This window comes from Spea bombifrons, chromosome 4, assembly GCF_027358695.1.
Source record: "Spea bombifrons isolate aSpeBom1 chromosome 4, aSpeBom1.2.pri, whole genome shotgun sequence".
NCBI lineage: Eukaryota > Metazoa > Chordata > Amphibia > Anura > Pelobatidae > Spea > Spea bombifrons.
This window is the reverse complement of record NC_071090.1, coordinates 106235786-106247530: the sequence shown is the minus strand read 5'-3', so window position 1 is coordinate 106247530 and position 11745 is coordinate 106235786. Positions and strand designations below refer to the sequence as shown.

Here is an 11745-nt window from a genome sequence, read left to right as displayed (position 1 = left end):
CGCACAAGGTGACCGCCACTTTTCATACGGCTGTGTACATACGGTATGTATAGTGTGGATATTTCTGCCATTGTCTGTGACTTCATTTATATATACTGGATATACTGGATCTATAGAATATATAGAATATATGTGTATAAATATATATATATATATATATGTATGTATGTGTGTGTGTGTATGTGTATATATATATTTGTATATGCTGGTATAGTTGATTTGCTTCTGTTAATTAAATGTATCGCTGCAGCTCGGTTTGTAGTTTAAAATACTTCTGTAAATTTGCATAGGTAAAAATCACGCTGACATGTACTTAAGATGTATACTTACTATACTATTCTAGACTCTAGAAGCTTTCGGGACCTCGGAGGTCTCTTCTTCAGACGGAAACATTCTCAATTCGTTTTGAAGAATCCATCCGAGGAATAGACCTCTGAGATCCGGAAAGCTAATGTTTTTCAGTGCTTGCCCAATAATACATGTATTTATTTCTTATTATTATTATTTATATATATATATAATATTTATTTATTTATTTTTTTTGCAGCTAACTTTGGATAAATTGACATCCGCACTTAACAGATAAGGTGAGTCCAGACTGGAGTGTTCTCTTGGGACCTAGGAGCTCTGAGAATGGGGTGGACTAAACTCCCAGTGACCAGTCCCCATGTTTTATGGCTTCAGAAGGGCTTCAGAAGTTGTTCATCACCAGAGCGGGGGGGGGGGATTGGTTATAATAACCTGCGCTGGCCAGGTAGGTGCGGCTCTATGCAGGTCCCTGGCGTAGACAGGGTTAATACGTTAGCAGCGTCCGTTAACTTGTTAACAGAGGCGCCCCCGGTCAGCTGCTGACTTTTGGACGATGTCATTGACCTACCTGTCCTTAACACGGACCAGCAGCTACAGAGGAGGCCAGCAGGGGGAGCCCCTGAGAGGAGGATGCCATACCTGCACATTATTATTATTAATTATCATTTTTATTTAGAATAATAAACGTAATAATTTAATAATAACACGAAAATGCGTAAGACAAAAGGGACCTGCTCTTTGGAGCTTGTAATGTAGTAGAAAACTGGGTAGTGGAAGGGACTTAGGGTTCTACAGAGCTAGCAATCTAGTATTAAGAGAGAAGTAGAGAAACTGATGGGAAGAAAACATTGGTCCATGTAAAGCAGACAGAAGGGAATTGTGTCCTGCAGAGCTTGCACTCTAATATTGTGAAGGATGCTAGCTGTTACTCAGTATCATTCTAAGTAGATTTTTGTTCGAAAAAGTTTCAAAAGCGAGAGAACCTCAAGAAAAGACGCAGCTTAGTGGATGAGGGCCCTGTGTCTAGGAGAGGGAGACGGAGCGATGTGTCTCTTGTAAGGCCTGTACTTATTTTACCACTCGTAGGACTTGTAGGAATTGTAGTCGTTACAACAAGAGCGACATTTTTGTCCTGCTTTTGTTAACACAAATGCATTAGCACTTTTAAATATGGTTAAAGGGCATGTCTCATGGCAAAAAATATTTTTCTTTACAGTACAACTATCCCATCACTGTATACAGTAACATCCGCCAGCACAGTATACAGTAACAACCCCCCAGCGATGTATACAGAAATAACCCCCAGCGCTATATATAGAAATAACCCCCCCAGCGCTGTATACAGTGATATAACCCCCAGCGCTGTATACTGTAATACCCCCCCAGTGCTGTATACAGTAATACCCCCCCAGCGCTGTATACAGTAATACCCCCCCAGCGCTGTATACAGTAATATAACCCCCCCAGCGCTGTATACAGTAATATAACCCCCCCAGCGCTGTATGCAAGAATATAACCCCCAGCGCTGTATACAGTAATAACCCCCCAGCGCTGTATACAGTAATACCCCCCAGCGCTGTATACAGTAATATAACCCCCAGCGCTGTATACAGTAATATAACCCCCAGCGCTGTATACAGTAATATAACCCCCAGTGCTGTATACAGTAATATAACCCCCCAGCGCTGTATACAGTAATATAACCCCCAGCGCTGTATACAGTAATATAACCCCCAGCGCTGTATACAGTAATATAACCCCCCAGCGCTGTATACAGTAATATACCCCCATCGCTGTATACAGTAATATACCCCCCAGCACTGTATACAGTAATATACCCCCCCAGCGCTTTATACAGTAAAACCCCCCCAGCGCTTTATACAGTAAAACCCCCCAGCGCTGTATACAGTAATATACCCCCCAGCGCTGTATACAGTAATATAACCCCCAGCGCTGTATACAGTAATATAACCCCCAGCGCTGTATACAGTAATATACCCCCATCGCTGTATACAGTAATATAACCCCCAGCACTATATACAGTAATATAACCCCCAGCGCTGTATACAGTAATATACCCCCCAGTGCTGTATACAGTAATATACCCCCCAGTGCTGTATACAGTAATATAACCCCCAGCACTGTATACAGTAATATAACCCCCCAGCGCTGTATACAGTAATATACCCCCCAGCACTGTATACAGTAATATACCCCCCAGTGCTGTATACAGTAATATAACCCCCCAGCGCTGTATACAGTAATATACCCCCCCAGCGCTGTATACAGTAATATAACCCCCCAGCGCTGTATACAGTAATATAACCCCCAGCGCTGTATACAGTAATATAACCCCCAGCGCTGTATACAGTAATATAACCCCCCAGCGCTGTATACAGTAATATACCCCCATCGCTGTATACAGTAATATACCCCCCAGCACTGTATACAGTAATATACCCCCCAGCGCTGTATACAGTAATATACCCCCCAGCGCTTTATACAGTAAAACCCCCCCAGCGCTGTATACAGTAATATACCCCCCAGCGCTGTATACAGTAATATAACCCCCAGCGCTGTATACAGTAATATAACCCCCAGCGCTGTATACAGTAATATAACCCCCCAGCGCTGTATACAGTAATATACCCCCATCGCTGTATACAGTAATATAACCCCCAGCACTATATACAGTAATATAACCCCCAGCGCTGTATACAGTAATATACCCCCCAGCGCTGTATACAGTAATATACCCCCCAGTGCTGTATACAGTAATATAACCCCCAGCACTGTATACAGTAATATAACCCCCCAGCGCTGTATACAGTAATATACCCCCCAGCACTGTATACAGTAATATACCCCCCAGTGCTGTATACAGTAATGTTGATTGGCATTTACAAAATCCCGTCTCTTTCGTTCCAATAAACTCCCTTTATCTGCAGACCTGGAGGCCGCCATTGTTGCGCGTTGTTTGGGGGGCCTTTCCCTGTTCAAACACCACATTGAGCGGGTGCTTTTATGGCAATGCTAATGAAGTTCCTCCTTTGACTTTTGTGTTAGTCTGTGTCCACATAGATGATTTAGACTGAGCCATTCCAATGTTTGTCACAAGGCGGTATAAGGAGTCAGGGTGTTTTTCTAGTAGACAGTATCTCGTTAGGCATGAATGGATTGATGTTTAGTGGCGTTTTCCTTGGCAAAAAAGGTACTGTAATAAGTTTTGTTTTTAATTTTTTTTTTAAATAAATTCCTAAAATTTATTTTTTCTTTTTGTGCCCACAGAATATTATTTACACCTCATCATGGCATCAGAACAGTTGTCTATGACCACCCCTCTTGTGGTCATTGATGAGGACTACATTCCCAGCAGTCGGGAGAGAGAATCTGTCGCCGACCAATCCCAGGGAGAACAGGGGCTGTCTGTCGGGAATGCAGATATTAAACACAAGGGGGCACCAGAGTCCCTTCCAAGTACCGTGACGGTACAGGAGGAGAGAAGCAGGGAATCTGGAGAAGTAGGAGAAGAGAGAGGTAGGGAAGAACATATGATAGGTCAGGATGGGCCAAGTATCAAAGAGCAAAGAATAGGAGACGAGGGGTCAAGTACCACAAACCAGACAAAAGGACAGCATGACGGTGGCAATGAATGTGAAGAGACAGACAAGGGAAAGGAAACAGGGCAGGAAGAAGCTAGTATCAAAGAACTAGACACAGTCTTGTTGGAGGCAAGTGCTACGTATCAAGAAGGTGCAAGCGTGAATGATCAGACGGGGATGGGTGTCAAAGACCAAGATGGGACCAGTGAAAAGAAAGAGAGACTAGAACAGGAAGGAGCACATATCCCGGAACATGAGGGAGTCAAGGAACATGGGAGAGAAAATGAGATAGCATCTGAAAACAAATCTGATTCAGAACAGGAGAGAACAAATGGAGATGAGCAGGAAAGAGGAGGAGATGGAAAAAGCAGTGCAGGACAAGAGGAAGGGTCCGAGGAAACAAAGCAACCGGGTGTCACAGGGCTAGAAGAGACGACTAGTGGAGAAGAACTAAGAAATGGAGGGTTAGTGGGAGGTCTGGAGGGTGTTGTGAGAGGAGACACAGGTGAGCATACGGAGAAAGACGGGTCAGAGGCAGCTACAGAGGGCAAAGTGATGGGTGACCAAAGTGGAAAGGTCCAACTAGGTGCTCCACAGGAGGATACAGGTGAACAAACTACAGGACCAGAAACAATTTCGAGCACACAGAACAAAGGAGACGGAAGTGAGGCGCAGGGGACAGGTGCAGCTGAACATGTAACATGCGTTGAAGGGACAGGTACACATATAGAAAAAGATGTAGGCATTACTGAGGTGGAAGAGGGTGGCAATGCGGGTGACCAAGTGCAAGAAGTGACAGTTACAGGAGAAGTGACAGTTTCAGGTGTTCAGGGGACCTTGGAGGAAAAGTCCACCAAAGCTCTAGCAGATGGGTTAAGTGAAAGTGAACAGGTTGAAAACCAGGGAACGGGACAGGTGAGCAGGGATGCAGAGACTATAGCGGGAGGAGAGACAGACACACAAAAACACTTAGGAGAACAGGACACAGATGTCCAAGTGACAGGTACAGACCTACAGACAACAGGTGGAGAAGCAGGTGTAGGTGACAAGGAGGAATTTCTATTGACAAGCTCAGTGAAAGAATTTACAGGTGCACAAGAAACACAAGAAGGCAAAGAAGCAGGGGGAGACAGAGCAGGTGAGCTGACAACAAGTGGACAGGTAAGTTCTTCAGGTGAGAAGGAAGAAAGGGAGGTGACACCTGATCCCACTAGTGACCCGAGCAGGGAGGGGACAGTAGATCCAGACCGCCCAGCAGCATGCTGGGAGAGGGAGGGGCAGCTCCTTATGTGTACTGGGAGAGAGGTGAAGCCAGACACAGCTTGGCAGGCAGAAACTCAAGTTACCGGCCAAGAACTAGATCACCAGACACCGGCAATGAAGAATAGGGACTTTGTGGAAGATGGGGAGAGATCCTCACCCGAGACCCCCATAGAGAAAGAGATCAGGCTGTCTATGGAAAGGGAACAGATGCTGAGGCAGGAGAGGGGCATCAGCCTCCCCGTGGGGCAGCAGGAGTTAGTGGAGGTGCGGATGAAGGCTGTCGCTGGGGAGCAAGGACCACCTGCGGACAAGGAGCGCCAGCTGGCAGGTGCACAGATGCAGAGGGACATTCTGCTGGAGAGCCGTAGGGAACTAGACTTGGTACAGCTGGGGAAAGTTAAAGGCAACTATGACCGTGGACCTCAGCAGGAGCTCCAAGAAATGAAATTGATCTTCGAGAGCCTTGGATCAGGTGCGCATCATTTGGACCCTTCCATTTTTACCTTATCCAGTGCTTTTTTTATCTGTCTGTCATCCAACTCCCAGGACCATAATCCATTACCTGTCCTTCTGTCTTTTCCTTTACCTGCCTACCATACTCCTCCTCTCTGTCCAGAGCTGTCAGATGAGAACTGAAACATCATAAAATGACTGATTTTTATTAAAATGACACTTTTTAGCTAATAATGACTAAGAATACAGTTCTAAAAATCATGTTACAATAATAATAATAAATAATAATAATATGTGGCTTAAACCGGCAGCAGGTATCTGGACATATATATATACATATATATATATATATATATATATATATATATATATATATATATATATATATATAGATAGACGTCTTCTGTCTTTGACCACAATATGCAGACCCCTGCCTTTCTGCAATGCACCTTCTGTGAGTTTATACCCCCAACAGCGATTTATGACCCTCTATAGTGACCTAAACCTACACACATATCACCCAAAGACCCTCTTCACGCTCCATGAAGCTCTCACCACCCGACAGCTAACTCTCCTCCTTATCTGTGGTCACATTTGTCTTCTGCTCTCTTTCTGAGGCCTGTTTGAAAATGAATCAGTTTTTTAGTAGCATAGGGTTTATTTAAGAAAAAAAAATCATAAGAAATGGGGAAAACGTAGGATTTTTTTAAAACAGTAGAACTGCATATTAAATACTAAAAGGTCAAAGCCTGTCCCGTTTTATCAAAAAGGTATTTTTACTATAGAGTTTATCTTAAGATACATTACAGTCAAAATCAAATCTTCTAGACCTAGAATTGAGGGTGTACAAAATTTTAAAAATTCAAAAATAATACCACAAATCTGCCTGAAAATAATAATAATAATTTAAAAAAAAATCAGAAATATTCTCTGAATCATTCTTTAAGACAAAATCGTGTTGATAAATGTTATAGTTATAAGGCTTCACTATTGCCAAAATAATAACATTTTTGTAAAAAGTACAAAAATGTTATGTTTTATGAAAGACGATGAAGTGGCTACATTGGTCGAGTCATTGCTTGGACATAGCCAAGGTAGCCGGGTAGAAAGCATATAGACAACGTGTGCATGCTTAGTGTTAGAATAACTCCCGTTGGCCATGTGCAGTCCGTTTTAAACTGAAGGGGTTAACGGAAAACCTTTTTTTTGTTTGTTTTTTTTACGCCTAGTAATTCCTTCCAGGGAAAAAAACTAGCTAAATATTTTTTTCTGTTTTAAATTACTCTTAAAGCCACTGGAAAATCTGCCCCCCATCAAAAAAAAAAAAGTAAAAAATAAATAAATAATAATAATAATAAAAAAAAATATATATATATATATATATATATATAGTGGTTTATTTACATATATATATATATATATATGTATATATATATTTAATTAATTTTTGTTATAAATGGGAGTCTTTTTTATTTTAAAAAAAAAAAAACTAAACAAAACGCACACAATACATAAGAGAAAAAAACTGCGGAAAATTCCATTTATAGTGTTAGAATTTTACGCCTCTCGTCTCGATCCAAGGTATTATCTTGAATGTTTGCACAGTTCCGAGCTGTGTTAGCATTGCGGCCTTTATTTATACATCGCCTTTCATGTTCTCAAAGAGCCAGTTAGCTTTAGAAAATAACTTTTTGCTTCTTTTGTTGAAAGAAGTGTTATTTTTTTACGCACACCTTGGAATTCTTATAAAAAGAACGTGTGCATTTCTTATTTTGCACCTGCATGCGGAGTAAGAATGCCAAAATCGATCAGTCTACGACAGGGCTCTCCACCCTTTCCCCTTAGTTCTTATGATTAATGAAAACCTTCAAGAACTGCTTCGATAAAGTACTAAAAGAAATATAATTTCAACATTATTTATTCCTTATTAAATGTATTATTTGTTATTAATTATTTATTCATTACCATTGTTTTTGATATTTAATTATATTTGTTCTGAAGATCAGACTCAATCCCTGACTGGTTGTCGGCCAAGCCGGGCAAATGTCGCCTTCAACATGCTTTGCTTGCTGCTTGGGTGCCTGGTTAGGACAGATACATACACCCATCACATGTGCTACATACATGAAGCGTGCTGCTCTTGTGGACTTGTGGCAGGTTTGGGCAAGCTACATGGTTGGAGACAGTAAGCAACCCATAGCTTCCAAGCCTAGGATTGTTTACGGCTACGGTTGACATCCTATGGCACTTGTTTAGATGGTAAAGGTGGATTGCCGGCAAGCGTAGAATGCCCGAACCAGTAGGCAACATTCCAGAATATGGCCTTACATTCACTAATACCTAAAAGTTTTTTTCGGCATTAGTGCTTGTCTGACCAGCCATGTAGGACCAGGATGTCCTTCCAGGGTTTATACAACTACCCCACCGACTTTATATACATTGAGGATCACAGGTGGTCCCAACTATCAACAACAAAGGCCCCTTTCTAACACCTTATCCTACTTATATGTTCCTTCACAGTGTCTTCAGAACCTGTCTCCAAAAAGTGGCAAAGTGGCCCTCCTCAGCCTGTAGCAGTTGAAGCACCTATCTTGGTGGCATCTGCAGCATCCAACCATGTGACTCCAAGTGCCCCCGGCATTGAGGTTAAAAAGGGGCCCTCGTATGCTGAAGCTAACGGAAGCAATGTTATCCTAATAGAACACGGTGCACTCCTCCGAAGATCTGTATCTGCGAGTTCCTCAGCGCCTAGCACTGCCAATCTATCCAGGTCAACCCAAGTGGATTCTCCGCAATCCGTTCCTGGGAGTCCCTTTCAACTCCTGCGCTCACCGAGTCCCCGCTCTATCCTGGAGAGAGAGATCGAAGAAGTGCAGGAGAGAGAGAGGGAACTCCAGAGGCAGAGGAGCAGTGTGTATGGGAGAGATGAAAGTTCTGTAGATGCCGCCAAAAAGGAACCTGAAAGTAGAGTGGATGTCCAAAGTGGGACATACCAACCAGGTAAGAGCAAGTGCCCCCGTGCTTATTGGCTTTATAATATTCTAAGAATTCCAAGGTCATCTGTCAATAGCCAATTTTCTAAAGATTGTACTTTTATCAACAAATCAAATTGCATTAGATTCCAAGCTTTTGAGACTATTTAAGAGGCGTAACTCCTAATGCTTCCACTTTTTCGGGACAGTCCCAATGTTCAGTTCCTGGCCATACATGTTATAAGAACGCTCATTCCCACTCTTTGATCTGTTGATTGTGATCTGTGTTTCTGGGACATTCATAGTAGCAGCAACGATGTTATTTGTACACACGGTATTTCCATTCCAGTGAAAGAAATGTTAATTAGTATATTTCATTCCTGGCACCACTTCGGTTACATGTGTGTGCCTGCTTACAGCACGATGACCAATATATTATATTACCTGCTGTAGGTGTGAGAACTAAAAAAAAAGTCACGCAGTCACATACACTAACATACCCCAACACACCTACATACCCAGAGACACACACACTAACTTACCCAGTCACACACTTACATACCTAGACACACACACTAACATACACAGTCACACACTTACATACCCAGAGACACACAATCACACACACTAACATACCCCGACACAGTCACACACACTTACATATCCAGACACACTTACATACCCAGACACACACACACTAACTTACCCAGTCACACATACTAACGTATCCAGCAACACACTTACATACCTAGAAACACTAACAAACACAACTAGACACATTAACACACACAGTAACACAACTGGACATACACAGTAACATATCCACAAACACTAACATGCACACACACTAACATACCCTCACACACACTCACACTAACATACCCTCACACACCCTAACATACTCAGACACACAGACACCCTAACATACCAAGACACACAGTTACACACAACTCACTGTAGAGAAGCCTCAGCCTGTCCTAAATGCAGCTGAGCAACAACCGTGAGGTCATGCAACGTGACGTTACGTGACCCCGGTGAACCCTCTCTCCTCCTAGAAATTAGGGGAATAGAGAGGTAAATCCAGACTTACTCTGGATTTACCACTTTATGCCTACACCTGGAACATACTGCTGGCTTTCTCCATGGGGTCAATGAGGCAATTGCCCCCCCGATCCACCTATGCACCCATAAAGAACATGGCCCAGCACCTCCTGGGTCCCCGCTGTGTTTGGGAGGTGTAACCGTGTCTACAATTCACTAAATTAAAATTCAGGTAAACAAATATTCAGCCCTGGAATTTGTCAGTTAAATCAGGGAGTAAAACCCTCCGCATGCTTAACACGTTAGTAATGTTTAAGAAGTTTGGGCAACGATCGCACTCCGAGAGCCCTTGACTCACACTGTTTGCTTGCGCCTGTTGCCATCATTGTATAATACGTTGAAGTTTTTTGGAGGAGGGGCGGGGTGAAGTACACTGACCCAGACAGGTAACTGTTAAACAAACAGAGAAGTTACCCTCGGAGTAAAGTTTGGTTAATGTGTATTATCGAGACAGTCGACAATGTTAGTACAATCTAATACCACTCAAGTGTCTCTCTTCAAGAGGGACAGTCCCTTTTTATGACCCAAATCCCCCGTTTCACCCCTGATGCCCCCTCTTTTCTAGGAGCTCAGAATGTTTGCTGGGTATGAGGGGATCGCAGGGTTCTACAGCCATAAAAGTCACAATAATGTGCATAAAAACCATAGAGAAATTAAACTGTGTAAAGAAATAAATGTTTTGCTAAGTTGAATAAATAGTTAACTAATAGTAGTTAACAAAGCCACCGAAAAAGTATTTGTAAAGCTCCGCCCCGGCCACGCCTATAACCACACCCCTAGATAAAGAACGCCCACTCTCTGATCATTCTTTATTATTTAATAGTATAATACACGCATTCTCACTAATATAAACGATCTGTGTTACAGAGCGACCAAACTGGAGAAAACTGGAAGTGAACTGGCCCCCGAGCCCAGATGTTACTGTGAATGGACAGCAATCCGAGCAGGTAATAAACAAGGGGGGGGGACCGGCCCCTCTGGCCCTGGGGACACGTAAAACCAAGCCCTGCTTTTGTAGATCATGGGGCAGTTGGGGAGATCCTCTGATCTCTCCTGACAATCCCAAGGAGCTTCAAAATCAACACAGGTGTTGCTATTTGGACCCCAGTAATGTTGAGAGATATGACAAAGTTCTAGGTAGAGGTAGGTCCTGGGGGTGGGAGTTGGGGAGGAACAACCCCTACAGACACTCCACCACTGTAATAACCAGTTACTCCAACCATTTTTGACCAACATATTAATAGAGGTCCCTGTTGAGATGTTTTAGTATCTGAGAAGGACAACGACTGGGCCAGCAGTTGTTATGGGACTATATTGAGACTCATGACGACCATCTGTATCTATTAATGGTTACAATCAACGGATTTTGTGGGAACACTATGCGTGTAGGAATGGAAAAGGTAACATTGCTGATGTTAATCGTAAATATCTATCCTCTCACAGACTGTAGAAAGCCCCAGAACTCGCCGTCAGCGCAGTGCGCTCATCCAGAGCTGGGAATCCGGAACACCAAACCCTCTTGATAACGAGTAGACGGAGGACCCAAAAGAGAACTGTTATGCAAATAGGTGGTGTGGGATTCCAGCACCTTCCACTTCTATGGACACTCAGAATGGGACTGAACTCCCTCAAACCCACATTTGCATAGATATATATCGCTACAATGTATTACTATGGCGCCACCTGAACACACAGCGTTCCTATTTGGCTTTGCCTCGCACATCACATGATCAAACCCTAATCTGCCAATCAGCGTTTTGTAATCTAAATAAAATTCCTAATTTATAATACATTTCAGAAAATGATATGTTTCGAAAATGAAAAAAGGTCAGCTGCTAAGAGATTTAAGTATATACTCGGGCGTTCTAAAGCGATACCCTTATAGGGGCAGTTATAGGGTCAGACCCTGGCGATAGGTACGGGGCAATACACAGTCGGCTCTAAGTCTGACTAAGTCAGGGTTTTCTCTGGCCGCTTTTGATAAGAGCTCTCTAATCAGTCTCTAATCCCAAGTCAAATACTCCGCTCTCCACCCTGAGAACCGG

The 11745-nt window shown here is 42.9% G+C and overlaps 1 protein-coding gene across 1 annotated transcript; it reads left to right on the top strand.

Moving 5' to 3' along the window:
* On the top strand, positions 1-11492 carry MISP3 (MISP family member 3). The gene is made up of 6 exons (XM_053462510.1): positions 1-43; positions 548-587; positions 3598-5646; positions 8148-8627; positions 10568-10647; positions 11144-11492. Exons 3-6 carry the CDS (start codon positions 3618-3620, stop codon positions 11231-11233), a joined length of 2679 nt encoding a protein of 892 aa, XP_053318485.1. The 5' UTR covers positions 1-43; positions 548-587; positions 3598-3617; the 3' UTR covers positions 11234-11492.
* Positions 11493-11745: the final 253 nt, after the last annotated feature.

What these genes read in the sequence shown, in the direction of transcription:
- MISP3 (XM_053462510.1), top strand. Translation starts at nt 3,618, where the DNA reads ATGGCATCAGAACAGTTGTCTATGACCACCCCTCTTGTGGTCATTGAT. An exon ending in CTTCGAGAGCCTTGGATCAG is followed by an intron (nt 5,647 to 8,147) that starts GTGCGCATCATT and finishes GTTCCTTCACAG; the next exon opens with TGTCTTCAGAACCTGTCTCC. An exon ending in AAGTGGGACATACCAACCAG is followed by an intron (nt 8,628 to 10,567) that starts GTAAGAGCAAGT and finishes TCTGTGTTACAG; the next exon opens with AGCGACCAAACTGGAGAAAA.